Source organism: Cnephaeus nilssonii (assembly GCF_951640355.1).
Source record: "Cnephaeus nilssonii genome assembly, chromosome: 21".
Classification (NCBI taxonomy): domain Eukaryota; kingdom Metazoa; phylum Chordata; class Mammalia; order Chiroptera; family Vespertilionidae; genus Cnephaeus; species Cnephaeus nilssonii.
In genome coordinates this window covers 23,570,359-23,586,475 of record NC_137092.1, presented here as the reverse complement: position 1 = coordinate 23,586,475, position 16,117 = coordinate 23,570,359, and the positions used below count along the sequence as shown (strand labels likewise).

Genomic DNA, 16,117 nt, shown 5'->3' with positions numbered 1-16,117 from the left:
GTGAATCTACTCATGGATTTGCTGTGCTTCCGTCATTCAAAAGGTCCCCACTGGCCAGTCTTACATAAAACTAATGTTGGAAATGTTAAAAGGCAAGACCTGAGGCAAAAAATGGAACACAGGAAAGGGAGACTTGTTGTCCAAGTAAAATCGATACACCTTCATCCTCGGCATCTCCAGGGTGTCAGTTGTCGGGGAACAGGACCCCCGCCCCCTCCTCAAGGTGCTGACACCCAGAACCTTAGTGGTGGCTCCTGTTTGGTGCAGGCACAGGCAGAATCTAAGCAAAACGTCCCCACCAACGCACCTCTCAGAGTGGGGGCGACGGGCTCCAGAAGCCTCCTTGGACTTGGGCGTGTCCCCCCAAATCTGCCCTCTGCAGCGGTGTTTCCTCTTTCCCTCTTCCCTCGCTCCCCAAACCCCTCTCTACACCCTCTGTCTCCACTCACACAAGTTCACATTAAGACTGGTCGGCCTTCGGAAAAGGGTCATCAGCTATTCTAGGAGCAAATTTCTAAAATGTATTTCATTACACAAATATCAATATTTCTATAGCCAACATTTGATCTGATGTGCCAGGCAGGTCTTTGACCAAGGCATTAAGGACCCAATGGGGAGCAAAATACTGGGTTTAATTCTCACAGCCTACCCCCGCAACCCCCCCCCCCCCAATACTATTGAGGCCCATCTTACACCTGAAGGCAGAGGCGTGGAGCAATGAAAAGAAATTTGCACAGGGACACAACTAGCAAGTGCTACAGCTGGAACCCATTACATAGCCTCCCTTAAAAGAAAAAGACGCCATTTCAGTGGTGGCAAGCAGATGTTTCAGTAAGCTGTCTTTCTAACCAGAGAAATGGTGGCGGATGGCTAAGGAGAGGGGGAGAGAGCAAAAGAGCTGCGGTACAAGTCCACGGTGGATTAAAGCATTGAACTCCTAGCCGTGCCCAAGATAAAGCATGGCATCCTTGCCATGGATTTGACCACATCTCAAACCCTATAAGCCCACAGTGGAGTTTAAGAAACCTGGTCAAGGCAGGTCAGCCTTGATAAAATACAGGGTTAGGCAAAAGTAGGTTTACAGTTCATATGGAAAAAGACATGCAGGATATGAGTATTACAATAGCTTTATTAACTCAAAAGAATGTTACAATGCAACTGTAAACCTACTTTTGCCCACCCCTGTATGTTGGAGCTTTTATGTGGCTGGAAATGTGTGCAAGAAGTGAGTCGACCTCATTGTATAAACTCAGAAAAGCCTGGAGACTCAGTCTGAGGAGCCCAGGATGAGAATCAAAGTGTGGCATCGGGATGCTGCTGTGAGCTCCCGTGCCTGCCAACATTCCTTGTTCCTGAGATAACACCAGAGCTGGATGGAGGCTGGTGAGCCTGGGGCTGGCTTTTCTGGGAAGACTTTCTGCTCACCGGGTGGAGTGGGGCTCCTGCCTGGCGCTTCCATTGTAGCCCTTGGCACACTGGTTTGTCTCTTTCCACAGCTGTAGCTGACTCCCCCTGGGGATATGGGCTTCCCAAGGGCAGGGCAGGTCGCTCCCCAGTGCCTGGCACCCAGCCAGACCCCTAAGGGCAGCTCCACACTGCGAGGAGTCCCTGCCTAAGCCCAGATGCAGCAGGGCAACACAAAGGCAGGCCCAGCAGGCAGCCCGGCATCCACAGGAGAGCCCGGGATACCCGCCAGGCCTGGCAGGGCAGCTCTGAAGGCCTGGCTCCACAGGCAGATGTCAGAGCCAATCCCAGCAGCCCCTCCTGGGGGCCCAGCACTCCGACCTGGTCAAACCTGCAGTCTGAGAGAGCTGGGCACAGCTTCTTGCCAAGGAAGGCTGCTGCCATTTCCAAGCAGGTGCTCTGGCTCCATAGGGAAAGATGGAAACTTCACAGAGGATGGGAATGGGGAGGGGAGGGTGTCCAGTGAATAGCGCCAGAACCAGCCTGGGGATTTGGGTGGGAAACGGGTTGGGCAGATGGACCAGGGATGTCCAGTTGTTGCCAGGTAAGTTTGGCAGGATAAACAAGCAAGTCTATGTTAAAGGAACCACAACAAAGAGCCTTGGTACCAGATTCTATAGGAGCTAGGAGGAGGGCCCAAAGCCGGCACCCAGTGTCAGGGAATGCTTCTCAGGGCAGGCACCTCTAATATTTTTGAGGACTGCCAGGGAGTCCATGGGTGGACAAGGGGAAGGGCGTTCCAGCAAAGGCACAGATAAGCGAAGCAATTGGGTGGGTGAATGAATATGTGGAGTTGGCGCATGCCTGGATCAGGGAACCAATAACCCAAACTCCTGCCAATAAATAAATACTCACATGGGACTCAGGAACCTGCTGCCTGGAGGCCAGTTTGGAGAACCACGAAGTCCAGTCCAGTTATATTGCACTCCACCCCTGGGACAGGGGCCTCCTCTTGGCCACAGGGATGGAGGACCAAGGATGCCTCCTTCCCAGGGGCCAAGCACACTGACCAGCACCCGGCCCGGGAAGGTTTTGGTAGCCGCCAGCAGGCAGCTCACAACCCCAGGAAGCACAGGGGCCAGACGGAGAGACCAGACTGCCTGACCCCATCCCACCCCCCACCTCCAGAGCAGGGCCATTAACACTAAATTACAACTCAGGGCGCACACCCGAAAGAACCATTTCCCACACAAAACCTACCCTTGCCTTGTGAGAGGCACTTTTTTCTAAAATGCTGGTGTCGACCCACAAGACAGCTTTTGTGACTCCCAAGTGGATTATGCCTACAGTTCAGAATCACTCTGCAAAGTGAACTGTCCGTCCTTCCTTCCCCCAGCGGCGGACAGGTGGGAAAGCCGACCCCATTTCCCTGCAGGAAAACCGAAGGCCTCCCCGCAGTCTGTGCAGCCGGGGAGGATCCTGGGCGGGGCTCCCGGTGAGACGAATTCCGGGAGGGCGGATGGACGCTGGCTGGGAGTTAGAGGGCCGGGGTCAAGTCCTGCCTCTGCTAATTATTTGCTAATTTTTTTTTAACCTCTGAGTTTCTGGCTCCTAGTTTGTAACCCAGAGATAAGTGGTCCCGCCCTAAGGTTTCAGCGTTGTGTTCGTAATGTCCGCAACAGAGCTCTGGAATACCAGTATTTGCGGAGGGGACAGCGAGGTGACTGCACATGCCTGAATTCCCAGGTTAACCTTGATTTCCCAGATTCGAGCCGCACCTGCAATTCCTCCCTCATGCGTGAGCCCTCGGCACGCCGCCCGCACCAGGCCCTACCCTGCATCCCACCTCACCACGAGCTTTTAGTGGGACCCGGTCACCGTGACATTCCCAGACTCTGTCCCTCTGGCCCTCCCTCCCCGTGAGATCCCCGAGGGCAAAATCAGGGGTGTCTTCATCCCAGCAAAGTGTCTTGCATGGAGGGGATGGAGTGGGGGGCGTGTAAACCTTACCCCCACCCCTAAGAACCCAAGCCCCGGACTTCGGGCTCTGTCTATGCAGCACCCGGGGCCCATCTCCGCCCTCGCAGACAAGGGACTGGGACTGGAGACAGCAGCGGGGGGCGGCAGGGCGCCTGGACCAAGGCTGCAGGCCCAGCGAGGCCCATACCTCCCTGGTGGCCGAGTGGCTGGGATGGCGCAGAGCCTGGGCCCGCAGGACCGCGGCGCTGTCCTGACTTGCAGGGACACTCACATGGGAGCCAAGTAGCCTCTTGTGGAGGGTGCGGGCGACTGGAGCCAGGGCAGGTGGGTGCAGGACGTTGCCGGTGCACAGTCACTGGCCCGTGACAGACCTTGGTCCCCACCTCCCCGGGCACCTACCTGGTGCAGGCCTCGCCTGCCTGGGGAAGATGCCCCTGAAAACAAGTTAAAACCGGCGCCAGTGGGGGCGCAGCTTGCCCAGGACTGCCAGGTTCTCAGGGGGTGAGGGTAAGGTTTACACGCCCCCATTCCATCCCCTCCATGCAAGTGGCTTCTGAACTTGCTATAAGGATCCTGACTTGTATGTGGCCAAAGTTGGTGCCACTTTCGGTGCCTAGTGTGAATGGAGGTCTGGACACACAGAGTACCATTGAACTGCCTCGTGGTGGGGGTGGGGAATAGGTGAGGCACAGGAAACAGCCACACCTTTGCACATGCCATTCATTTTCTGTGCCACACCGTCCTTTCCCTTCCCCTTCTTGTTAGTTCCCACTCATTTCACAGAACCCTGTGTGGCACACCTCCTCATAGGCCTCCCTCCCCCAGTTGACCCCTGAGCACTCCCAGGCTCCTTACCCCACGTGCCCCAGGTGCCAGCTTCTCTTGCTGCACACACCTGGCCTTGTGGTAAGGGTTGAGCGTCTTTCCTAGATTCTGGCAGCTTGAGGTAGAGCCCATCCTTCTCATCAACCTGAGCTCCTGCCTGGCACATGGCCCAGCTCCTAGTTCTAAGTGGGTTCTGGTGGTCCTGTGGGTGATACCAGGCCGGACCCTAGGCAGCAGAGATGGGAAAGGTCAGAAGGACATTTGGAGGAACCAAAGTCCCCTCCCACCTAGACAATACATGGCCCTGACATCGCTTTACCTTCTTGGAATTAGAGCAAGGCACCTCTGCTTCTCACAGTCCAAAGTGCCTCTCCCCTTCCTCTTCCTTACTTTTTCCCCCTTCCCCTCATTTCTATGCAAATGAGGAATCCAAGTTTGCACAGCCTGATTGGTCCAAATAGTACGGTCCTGATTGGTCAGAATTATGTGTTCTGATTGGTTTATTATGGAGCTACTCTGATTGGTCAACAAATATACAAATGAGGCTACAACTGTGCAGTTCTGATTGGACAGGGCAGGTCTTAGTCCATTGGTTGAAATAGGATTCCAGATTTGGCTCAGACCGCGAGAACGCAATGCAGAAAGCTTGGCACCTCAGTCTGTGGCTTTTCTCTGACATGCAGTGTGCAAGACAGGCCTCTGCAAACAATGGCTGCTAGGCTCTGACTATGAATTTGGGCCCTGTTTACCATGAGGAGTCCTTTTTGGAAGGTATAATTCTTGTGTCAACATGTAAAGGCCAGGAATTGGCATATAGGAGCCACCAGGGTTTCCCCATGCCTGTGGTTTCCTGTTATGTGGGGCCATTTCTATACTTTTGGGGCCCCAGTTGGGTCTGTGAGGTGTCACAGTCCCTCTTCACAACCCAAAGGCCCAAGTACTTGTTCCCTTGGCCCCTCTGCTCACCTGCTACAGCCTTCCCATTCTTCCTTCACCTCCCACTGCAGGTCGGCCCAGCCTCCTCATCCTGCTGTGCTGCGAGGCTCTGGGAGCCCCCCTCACTCCCCTAGCCTCCAGGGGCAGTAAGGAGGGGTTTTAACTGGCTCCTGTGCATAATACCCTAGAATGGGAGAATACTCACACTCCACAGGATTGCTGCCCCCTCTCCTCATCACTTTCTCTTAGGCCCCATGCCTCCTTCAGGGACTTTGCTCCTTAAAAGCTGCTTAACACTCATTTTAACTGTGTTTGTTTTTAGCCACAGTCTGCACCCGGCCAAGTTCTAAAACAGCCATGAGCTGCCCAGTTGTACCTATTCAAGGCCCCTTAGCTTCATTCCATCTCCTGTTCATACACGTACTTTGCCAGGGCTCCTCTCCCAGCCCTAGCACTGACTCTGGAGGTTTCTGCATCTACACGGTCACCCCAACCCCAGGTGCCTCCCCAGCCTTCCCCTCTGGCATGCCCAACACAGCCCACGGTAGTGCCCTTGTCCTCCCTTCTCCTCCCCCACCCAAACCTCTGCTGAAAAGGTCAAGCGAGCGAGCGAGTGTGCAGCCCAAAATATAGCAACTCAGGATAGAAGCTTCAGCTTTGGCTTTTAATAAATTAAAACGGACACATGGCCACCCACTGACCCTTTGGGCAGTGTTCAGTCCTAGCGGGGAGTGACCAGGTGGGACAGCCCATCCTCTGGGCCTGGGCCCTGCCTTCTCCCTGTGGGTTGGCCTATCCAGAACTGCTGTCAGGGAGTCTGGGCAGGGAGCTTGTGGCTGAGGGTTGCCATGGCACTAGCTGTGGCCCAGTGTCCAAGCTCAACAGAAGGAAGACAGAGGCCTTCATGGCCAGGCTCCGGTAGCTCCAGCCTCGCTCTGGGCAGAGGCAGAGGCAGAGGAAGGGCAGTGGGGATGGGGCTGAATTGGTCTCAGTTTCCTTTTTTTCCCCTTCAATCTTATATATTACAAAAAAAAATTGTAATATTCTGACTACCAGATCACATCTCCTACATGTTTTCACACCAGACCACATGTTCCAATTTTTTGGTTTGGAATATGGGGTCAATGGCTACAAGGCTGTTACTCGAGGACACTTTTCCCATTTCTGGAAAAAGAGCAAAGGTGTGGAATGGGAGCTGGGAGAAACGAGCTGGGAAAAGGCAGGCTCCAGGCCCATATGGCCCAGCACTGTCTTTGGTTCGGGAGTGTTGGAAGCTGCAGGAGCCCTTGACAAGGAGTGGAGTGGGATGGGACCTGAAGGTGAGGCGATGCTCAGGGACCAATTGAATGATTCCATGAATCTCTTTCCTCCCCCTGCCAACAAAGGTGCAGGAAGCTGTTGACACCACCCCAGGCCCGGGCACCCATATTTTCTTCTCCAGGTTTTGCACAAATTACATCCTTAAACAAAATATCCAAGTGGGCTCCTTCCCTCTCGCCACCCTGCTCTTCCAAGTAGCTTTGTGCAGTGCATTCCCAGTCCCCCCCCCCCCCCCCGCCCCAGGGCGCTTCATGGCTTCTGAGGGAGTGACATTGAGGCCCAGAGCACCTCTGAGTCACCGTGGGATAGGCCTCTGCCTCAGCACACGGAGTGACAAGCTCTCTGCATGGGTCAGGAGCTCCTTAATGTGAGCCAATCCCAGCCCTGCAACCTTGGCCCCGTTCACCTCGAGGATCTCATCCCCCACCCCCAGCAGCCCCGAGTACAGCTTGGCTGTACTTGCATCAGCCATCTCCTGCACGTAGAAGCCTGCAAAGGAAAACAGGAGAACTTAACAAGTGATATTAAAGACATGCATCTCTGACATGCTGACCAGGTAGGTGCTGTTTTTTTTTTTGGGGGGGTGGGTACAGGGGCAGGGACAGGTGCTCATACAGAGCACTTCTGCACACACACACACACACACACTCATTATCCCCACTAAAAATCACAACTACTTTATATAGAGATATAGTATAACTTCATTTCTCCATCCCCTCTTTTAAAATGCCCTAGTGCAGTGGTCGGCAAACTCATTAGTCAACAGAGCCAAATATCAACAGTACAACGATTGAAATTTCTTTTGAGAGCCAAATTTTTTAGACTTAAACTTCTTCTAACGCCACTTCTTCAAAACAGACTCGCCCAGGCTGTGGTCTTTTGTGGAAGAGCCACACTCAAGGGGCTAAAGAGCCGCATGTGGCTCACGAGCCGCAGTTTGCCGACCACAGCCCTAGTGCAACTAATGCTTTCAACTGTAATGATTCACATATACCCCAGTGTGAATGAGTTAATCTTAACTTTTTCTGAGATGAGCTTTGATTGTAGAATAGGAAAATGACCTACGACGCGTCCGGCACTGTGCTAAATGGCACTCACAAACAAACTCCATTGCTGCCCTCAAGTCGCCAGAGTGGGGATAAGGCATCACTGAAGTAGCTGAGGCCCAGTCCAAGCCTGGCCTGCTTCCTGGTATTGTCTAGGGCTAGCCCTGGCCCCAGTCTTCCTCGGGTATAGTCCTCACTTGGAACTCGGATTCCTCTGGGCAAAGGCCCAGAAACATAAAAATCCTACCCCCATATTTAAAGACATGGTGGCTCCCTTTTCCCTTCTTCACACACCCCCCCCCCCCCCCCCCCCCGCCCCCGAGAGGCCCTGCCTGGCCAGGATGACATTCCGAGGTCTCCAAAGTGCATTGGGAGCCTTGGGAGAACCCACTCCTTCCCTGGGTCTGACTCGGGGAACCCACGCTGGTGGGACAGGCTCTGTGGGGCCTCAGGGCTGGGTGGGCCGGGTGACCCTCGCCCCTCCTGGCCACACCGTGCAGGAGAGCCTGGCGGCGGGTGCCCCTCTCACCAAAACTTCTGCTGAAAACCTTTCAAACCCCTTCAGCGGCTTCCACCTAAGGGATTAGAGGAGGAGCAGGCTCTTCCAGGGGAAATGTGGTGAACACAGGTGTCTGAGAGCACCAGCCCAGGTCACTGGAGGGCCAGAGGGTATGATTGACACCGGCAGAATTCATGGGGGATGGGGGAGGACAGACTTATCGAGGCCTCAACACCCTCCCTGCTGCCAGCCCAGGCTCAGCTGGCTCCCTCCACACTGAACAGCTGCCTGTGCATCACTCCCCACCTCCTCTTCCTGGAACCAGCTTCCTTAGAAGGGACACGAAAGGCCAACTTGCCCGGCTCCTCAGTCTCTGACCTAAAGCCATTTAACACGTCTTGGACCAGTGGGAAGTCATCTCTCTGATCCATGCATCCCAGCTTCTGGCCCCAACCATCAAGCTTTTCAGAGCCCACCCTGTGAAATCTGGGTTTGAATGTACATTGAAATCTCCTCTGAGGTACCTGAAGGTTTGTAGCTCTGGGTTTAGCAAATCCAATCTTTTGTCAAGTTCCCTGTCTCTGGGCTGAGTTGGGGAGCCCCTTTCGGTGCTTCTCAGCACCCCTTAGCCTTTCCTGAGAGGCTGTCTCCCTCCAACAAGAGACATCTGTCATCTTGATTGCACAGGCTTCTGTCTCACAGGCCCTATCTTCCACCTCTTCCATCTGGGTGTTTGAGCTGTTTGCTGGCCTGTCTGCATGTTGGAAAAAGGCAGGTAAAATGGGGAGGGGTGGAGCCTGTAGAAATGGTTGCTATACAGCAGGATGTGAGGTGGGGAGTGTCGAGAAAACCCAAAAGAATGCAGCCAGAGTCAGACCAGACACTGATGTCACGCCAGACACTTGGGGGAGACTCTGGGGTAGGTTTTACAACTGAAAGTCATGACAAAAATATGACAGAGAGACTGCTATTGTATGCATTTATTGGCTGCCGGATACGGCCTTTGTTAAGGATGCATGCTCTTTATGCTGCATTAGAAGCAGAAGGCAAAGACTGCTGTTCTCTCATGCTTGTATAGAATCGGATGTGGTAGCCAGCAAGTTAACACCAGCATCTTGACTCATTAGGAAGGATTGCAAACCAACCCCAGCCCACAGCGTCTCTGAGGCCCAGGAAAAAGGACTCTTGGCTGCGGGAGGACGGCTTGTGGCCTGGAGGCCCTGTTCCGCATGCATGGGGATCTCTGTGACATCCGAAGGCTAGCTGCAGCAGTAGAGGCAGGACACCACCACCTGGGCAGGACAGGGAAGAGCTCTCACCAACCAGGTGAGGGAGCCTGGGAGAGTGGCCCAGGGCAGAGCCCGAGGAGCCCTTGGTGATTACAGACCCCTGCCCATCAGAACTCCATGACAGGTGATGGGGGAGGGCCTCCCACTGCCTGCAGAGGGGCCTAAAGGGACTTTTGGGGAGTATGGGAGGGGGGTGCAGAGTACATGCTTGGTTGTATATGATCTCACACTGACAGATGATGCCAGTTCCCATCTGGAATTCTGCTCCCCAAGTACATTCTCTTTCTGAAGAGGAAAGTGAAGAAAAGCACCAGGCACTTTTCTCTGTGCGCCACTGAATGCTCCTTCAAACTCCCCCCCCCCCAGCCCCCCCGCCAGGGTCTGGGAGCCAGGATGCCTGAGAACCTAACCCTCAGGAGCCAGCTATGAGGGAGGGACCTGGATGCACAGGCAGGCAGGCACATTCCGCGTGCCCAGACACACTCAGCAGCTGGAGGAGGGGACCATTTAAACACATCGGCCACATCAAAGGGACTGCCTCTGAGAACTGGCAAGCACAAACAGTCTCCCTCTGGCTCCCCAGTGAAAAGTTGGCCTTCAAGATTCTGATTTTAAGAATGTCATCAGACAGCAGAGCCACAGTGGGGTCAGGCCTGCCCATAGCTACCCCCTCCCGCAGCCCCTGTGGGGAGAACTCTAGTCCTTTTGATAAGAGGTTCTCTGAGCCCAGAGCTCCACTGCTCAGCCAAAGACCAGAAAAAAACCTCTGGCCACCAGTGTGGTTTGCTAAGGTGCCAGGGCTGTGGGGCCCAGAAAACAGAGGGAGCATACCTGAGTCCCGGCGCCCATTCCCGGAGGCCACGCAGAAACCAAAAGTGCCCTCTGGGGAGCGTTGCAGCTGCAGCTGACTGGTGCCGTCTGGGAACACCTCCACCACGCGGCCCACTGTGCGGGCCAGGCTGGGGGCACCCACATCCTCTACGCTGAGCGCACGCCGGGGTGGGGCCTTGGCTAACCTGCATGGAGAGCGGAGACAGAGTGAGGGAACGAGGGCTGGCACTGGGCTCCAGTCCCTTGGCTTAAAGAAGACTTGCCTCTCCACTGACGGCTGGGGCTCCAGCATGAAGAGCCTGCTGGGGCTGAGACAGGCACACCTGTCTGAAGCTCCTAAGCCTGCCGCTGCAGCAGAAGCCCCGGCCCATGAGCAAAGTTTTTAACCTTTTCAGGTGCAGAGAATTCTCTGAGAACCTGATGAAAGCTGTAATTTTATATAAAACTAGAGGCCCAGCCTGCACCCTCTCCAATCTGAGACCCCTCAAGGGATGTCCGACTGCCCATTTAGGCCCGATGCCTACCTGGATCAGGCCTAAATGGGCAGTCGGACATCCCTCTCACAATCCAGGACTGCTGGCTCCCAACCGCTCGCCTGCCTGCCTTCCTGATTGCCCCTAACCACTTCTGCCTGCCAGCCTGATTGATGCCTAACTGCTCCCCTGCCAGCCTTTTTGCCCCTAACTGCCCTCCCCTGCAGGCCTGGCCACCCCTAACTGTCCTCCCCTGCAGGCCTGGTCCCCCCGAACTGCTCTCCCCTGTAGGCCTGGGTCCCCCGCAACTGCCCTTCCCTGAAGGCCCGGTCGCCCCCAACTTCCCTCCTCTGCCGGCCTGGTCATCCCTAACTGCCCTCCCCTGCAGGCTTGATCACCCCCAACTGCCCTCCCTTGCAGGCCTGGTCCCTCCTAACTACCCTCCCCTGCTGGCCATCTTGTGGCAGCCATCTTGTGTCCACATGGGGTCAGTCATCTTTGACCACATGGGGGCAGCCATCTTGTGTGTTGGAGTGACGTTCAATTTGCATATTATTCTTTTATTAGATAGGAGGATTAGATAGGATAGAAGCCTGGTGCACGGGTGGGGGCTGGCTGATTTGCCCTGAAGGGTGTCCCAGATCAGGGTGGGGGTTTCCTTGGGGCATAGGGCAGCCTGGATGAGGGACCTGTGGTGGTTTGCAGGCTGGCCACACCCCCCGGCGACCCAAGCAGAGGCCCTGGTATCTGGGATTTATTTATCTTCTATAATTGAAACTTTGTAGCCTTAAGCGGAGGCTAAGGCAGGCCAGGGCAGGCGCAAAGCTTGGCTTCCTCCATTGCCAGGGAAACCCAAGCCTCCTGCTCTCTCCATGGCCGCAGCCATCTTGGTTGGGTTAATTTGCATACTTGCTCCTGACTGGCTGGTGGGCGTGGCTTGTGGATGTGGCAGCCGTACAGTCAATTTGCATATTACTCTTTTATTAGATAGGATTTCCAGGAGTTAACCCTTTGCACTCGCTTGCTTTTTTCTCGATTCCTTTATTCTAATGCTAACCGTGTCGAGTCACACTCGACATCCAAGTGCAAAAGGTTAATGGACACCCTGAAGTCCCTCCATGGAACTCCAGGTAAGAGCAGCTAACCTAGAGGGTCACAGGTCAAGTGCCTTCTCCAGGCAGGGTCATAGGTCAAGGACCTCTTTTGAGGTCCCTGTCTCTGGATCTTTAATTTGATCTTTAGCTGAGCTAAGGAAGCTCTCTGAACATTCTGATTTTAAGATGTCATCAGACAACAGAGGGATGGAGGAATCAAACCTCCCAACTCCACCCCTTTCAGCACCCCACACCTTCTCAAAGGTCAACTGCACATGAGGTGCGGGTTCCAAGCCTCCTGTGGCACCCGAGGCTCAGAGAATTGGCCTCCTTTTCTCTTTAACGGGATCCCATTCAGGGCCATGCTGCTGAGGCAAGAAGTTAAGCTTATAGCTCCATTGTCCATTCTTAGTTTGTCCTCCAAACCACTTGTTCACTTGCTCACTCTTACCTGCCAGGTTCACTGTGGTCCCCTGGCTCCCCTACCAGGTACAGGCTGGACCGGTCCACCTTGCCACTCAGCAGAGAATGGAGGTTCTGAAAGGAGGCAGCTTTCCGACGTTGGTGAGAGGATGACACCTAGTGGTAAAGATCCAATATTGCAGGTGAGAAAAGCCACCTGGCAAGGGGTTGACAGAGACTTGACCCCAACCCTGAACCTGAGGGCCCTCTCTCAAAGTAACAGTAGGAGTTTTAGTCACTACTTCAAAGTGCTCAACAGGAATCACCATAATTTACTCAAGTAGATGGGTCTACACAGGTGATATGATCTGAAGCTTCCAGGTTTTGGGTTTTCTTGGCTGAAATAACTTAGTACTGTAACACTAATTACCACACTTACTAAGAAAATTAATTTTCTTGTTAAGAAAAGAAGTGAAATAAAATTAATTATAGAATAACAAACACAACTTTAGAGTTAAAATCTTAGTGTTTTTGCGATTCTTTAGTATATCTATCCTTTTTATGATCAGTTACATTCAAAATTTTTAATCTAAGTGTGCACCTTAAACCATTGTGAATAAAAAGATGGGAAAGACAACAGTCCCTTGAGGACTCCCCCCAGTGGTGGGTGTGGGGTGGGCACAGGTAAGTTAAAAGCCCTAAATGCAGTAGGGAGTGCTCGGTTGAAAGTGCAGACGATGTGCAAGGAAGCAGAAAGGGACTTCGTGTAGCTTAAGAGGTCTGGGGACACTCAGAGGAGCTGACCCCCGAGTGAGGCTTGAGGCAGGAACTCGGGAGGTGAAAACAGGGGCAGTGCTCCAGGCAGGAGAAACAGCAGGTGTGAAGACGTGGAGAGACGAGGGAAAATATGGTCGGCTCTGGGTCATACTCATGGTCTGGTGGCTAGGCTGCAGAGGTGATGGGAGGGGGGTTGGAGCAAGGAGCCAGCCCTGGAAGGACCTCGGATGGCCTGCTAAAGAGCCCCTGAGTGATGCTCATCTGAAGAGTTACAAAATCTGATCTGTGTTCTAGAAATCGACCCAGTGAGGAGCCCATTCGGAAGGTGGGGGGTAGGAATGGTAGGGAGAAGCAGACTTTAAAACAAATGTTACAGACATGTATTACATTTGGAATCCATGCTCTAAAGAAATAAGGCATATTATCAAGAAATTGACTAGGGAGTTGGAGTTGATTTATATCAGAGTTCAAGAAGGCTTCCTGGGAGAAGTCATGTTAACTCAGACCTGAAGGACAAGCAGGCGTTTCCTGAGGAGAGCCTTCCAGATGCAGGTTTAAAGGTAAAGAGCCACAGCCACTGGTGGATGTGGGAGCATCAGGAGGGGGCGGGTGAGAGAACAGGGCCGCTGCCCACTCAGGAGGGTAAAACGGAAACCAAGCTGCTGCAGCATCCACCACCCCGCCCCCCCTGCCCCTTATCCCGCACCTGGTGGCACAACAGTCTAACAGGAAGTCATTCGCCCTGAGCTATGTCATGAATAGTTCTGGGTGAGACAGATGGGTTCTTCTTTTATCCTCTTTTTCCAGTTCTTGCACATTTCTTTCTACTACTCAGTCCGCCCTTTCTCACCAGCTTGCTCTCTCTCTTCATCCACTCGGCTTACATGGCTGACAACACCTCTACTACACTAACATCGTTGTCACTTCCCTAGAGGGCTTTACAGAGGCCAGAGCTCTGAGGGCAACACACCAGGTGCCCTGGCTCAGGTATACAGGGGACAAATCTAACTTCATGGGGAAAGTGAATTCCTGGAGCATGGTGTCACTCTCGGATCCTCTTCCCAGCTTATATAAGGCTGTTTTGTTTCTGTTTTTGCCTTCCATTCATTCATCCAGCAAATACTTATTGAATGCCGACCACGTACCAGGTAGTGTTCCTGTAGCCAGACTGAAATGAAATTTTCATTCAGTCTGAAAATAAAAGGCTCCAGTACGGCAAACCATAATCACCTGCTTCCTTCCGCCCAGGGAGGGGAGCAGAGACTAGAAGAACAAACATAATACCTGGAAACACCTGGAACAGAACAGGGTTTTCAGAAACCTAGCTGAGTCAGTGAGCTGCTGTTGGTTTACCCTCCAGCACATGGGGAGGGAGAATTCAGCAGGCTGCCCTGCATCCACTCACTCACTGTGCATTATGTCTACTATATTCACCATTGTACTAAATATTGGGGATATAAAGATGAACTGTGTTCCCTCAAAGAAGTCACACTCCAATGAGGAGAGACAAACAAAAATCAGTTAAAACACTATGTGCAAGTTCCACCAAGGAGGGTAGCCCAGAATGAGATACAAACACAGAGCAAGGAAGGGTAGGAAGTGGCTTCCTGGAGGATGCAATGGCTGAAGTGTCCTTGGATGAGAAGACATTAGCAGGTAGAGAAGGTGGGAGAAAAGAAAGATGAAGGCTGAAAGTCAGACAGGTGTGGCCTTCATGACAGAACTTCAAGGTCAAGGACAACTGGGATGAGTGTTAGAAGGAGAGTATTGAGAGGTGAAAGCAGTCAGATCACAGAAACCCTCTGGCATTGTCAAGTGGCCTGAACTTTATCCTGAGAGTGGTAAGGGACCAATAGCCTATATGAAGGAAGGGAATGGCAAGCCAGATTTGCATATCAGAAGGACCACTCTGGAAGCCAGTGGAGAAAGACAGGCAGGAATGCCAGTCTGGAGGTCCTTGAGGTAATCCAGGAAGAGATTTGTGGTAGACTTGAGGTTCTAGAATGACCAGGCAGTAGACTCCAGGTCTTGGCAGAGGTGACAGAGTTGAGGGAGGGGGAGAGGAAGGTGTTTAGGATGAGTCCATACTGGAAAGCTGGAGGGGAAGTGTGCGATGCTGCTACCATACTGTGTCCTGGGGACCCAAGTCTCAGAGATCAACTGTGGGGAGGCAGGAGCCTCCTCTTCTCCACCTTAGCCTCCTCAGCACTTCATTTCTACTTTCACCCTTTGTTCCAATGGTGCCTACACCACCACCTGCCTCACACAGCCCTTGTCTGGGCCCTTCGGACTCACCAGATGCAGGGATTGTAACGATGGGGCTCTCTTCACTTTGGGGATGCTGGTGTGTGAAGCCGGACCAGGTGCAGGGGGCTGCAGCTGCTCCACACTGCAGCTGCGGGACTTGCCCAACTTGGGCCGTGTGCCCTGGCCCAAGGCCAAGAAGAACTTTTTCAGCCCCAGGGTAGTGCTGCTGCTGCTGGCTTTCTTGTTCCTGTCAGAAGGGGCAGCTGAGGGCGGGCCAGGTCCTGCACTGACCCCTGGTAGGTCTCTGAAATGCAAGGGTGGACATGAGGTTGGGGGAATAGGTCTGTGGAAGTGAGGGCGGACTTCTCCTTAGGGTTCTGTGGGCCCCAGATGAGCCAGTACCACGCCTTGTGGAGGAACAGACAGGCAGGCTGCAGAAAGAAAGGCTGAGTGGGATCCTGCACGGTAGCTTTTAGAAAGAGCAGCTCAGACAAGACCCTTGGTATCACACTCAACAGTGGGTTTACCCAGTCATTCATTCATTCATTTGCTCATTCACTATTTCTTAAGAACCTCTTCTAGGCCTCTCGTAAGCACTGGGACATGTGGCAAATGACTTGAGTAAGTGATAGTGATAAGCAGGCAGACAAGGTTCTTACTCTTGGGAGCTTATAACAGCAGACTAGGAAATAAAGGAGAGAAACCATCAGTGACTGCTGAGTAGGGTGGCCAGGGAAGGCCTCTCTGAGGAGATGACATTTAAACTGAAAGTTAAATGGCAAGAAGAAGTCAGTCCCACCAAGCCCAGAAATGAGAGCTCCAGGGAGAAAAAAAGCTGGCAACAAAGCTCGAGGGCAGGAAGGGGCTTGGTGCATTCAAGAACATAGCAGGGCCAGGCCATTAGGACTTGGATATCATCATGAGCAAGGGACAAGAAGCAGGTGAGATCAGACAGGCAGATTACACCGAACACATAAGCCAACGTAAGAGGTTT

At 53.2% G+C, this 16,117-nt stretch overlaps 1 protein-coding gene across 8 annotated transcripts in view; it reads right to left on the bottom strand.

Annotated features, from left to right (window-relative positions):
* Nucleotides 1-5,805: 5,805 nt before the first annotated feature.
* Nucleotides 5,806-16,117, bottom strand: part of KIAA1614 — a 48,666-nt gene continuing 38,354 nt past the window's right edge. For 4 of the 8 annotated variants that reach the window (XM_079761786.1, XM_079761785.1, XM_079761787.1 and 1 more), the window contains 4 exons: nucleotides 15,172-15,427; nucleotides 12,149-12,276; nucleotides 10,131-10,315; nucleotides 7,881-9,584 (listed from right to left, as the gene is read on the bottom strand). In XM_079761786.1, the coding sequence (XP_079617912.1) occupies nucleotides 9,112-9,584; nucleotides 10,131-10,315; nucleotides 12,149-12,276; nucleotides 15,172-15,427 (1,042 nt within the window). In that variant the 3' untranslated portion in view covers nucleotides 7,881-9,111. Of the gene's footprint in view, nucleotides 6,955-7,880; nucleotides 9,585-10,130; nucleotides 10,316-12,148; nucleotides 12,277-15,171; nucleotides 15,428-16,117 lie in introns of those variants that run through there. The other 4 variants (XM_079761790.1, XM_079761791.1, XM_079761789.1 and 1 more) reach the window with 3 other exon arrangements.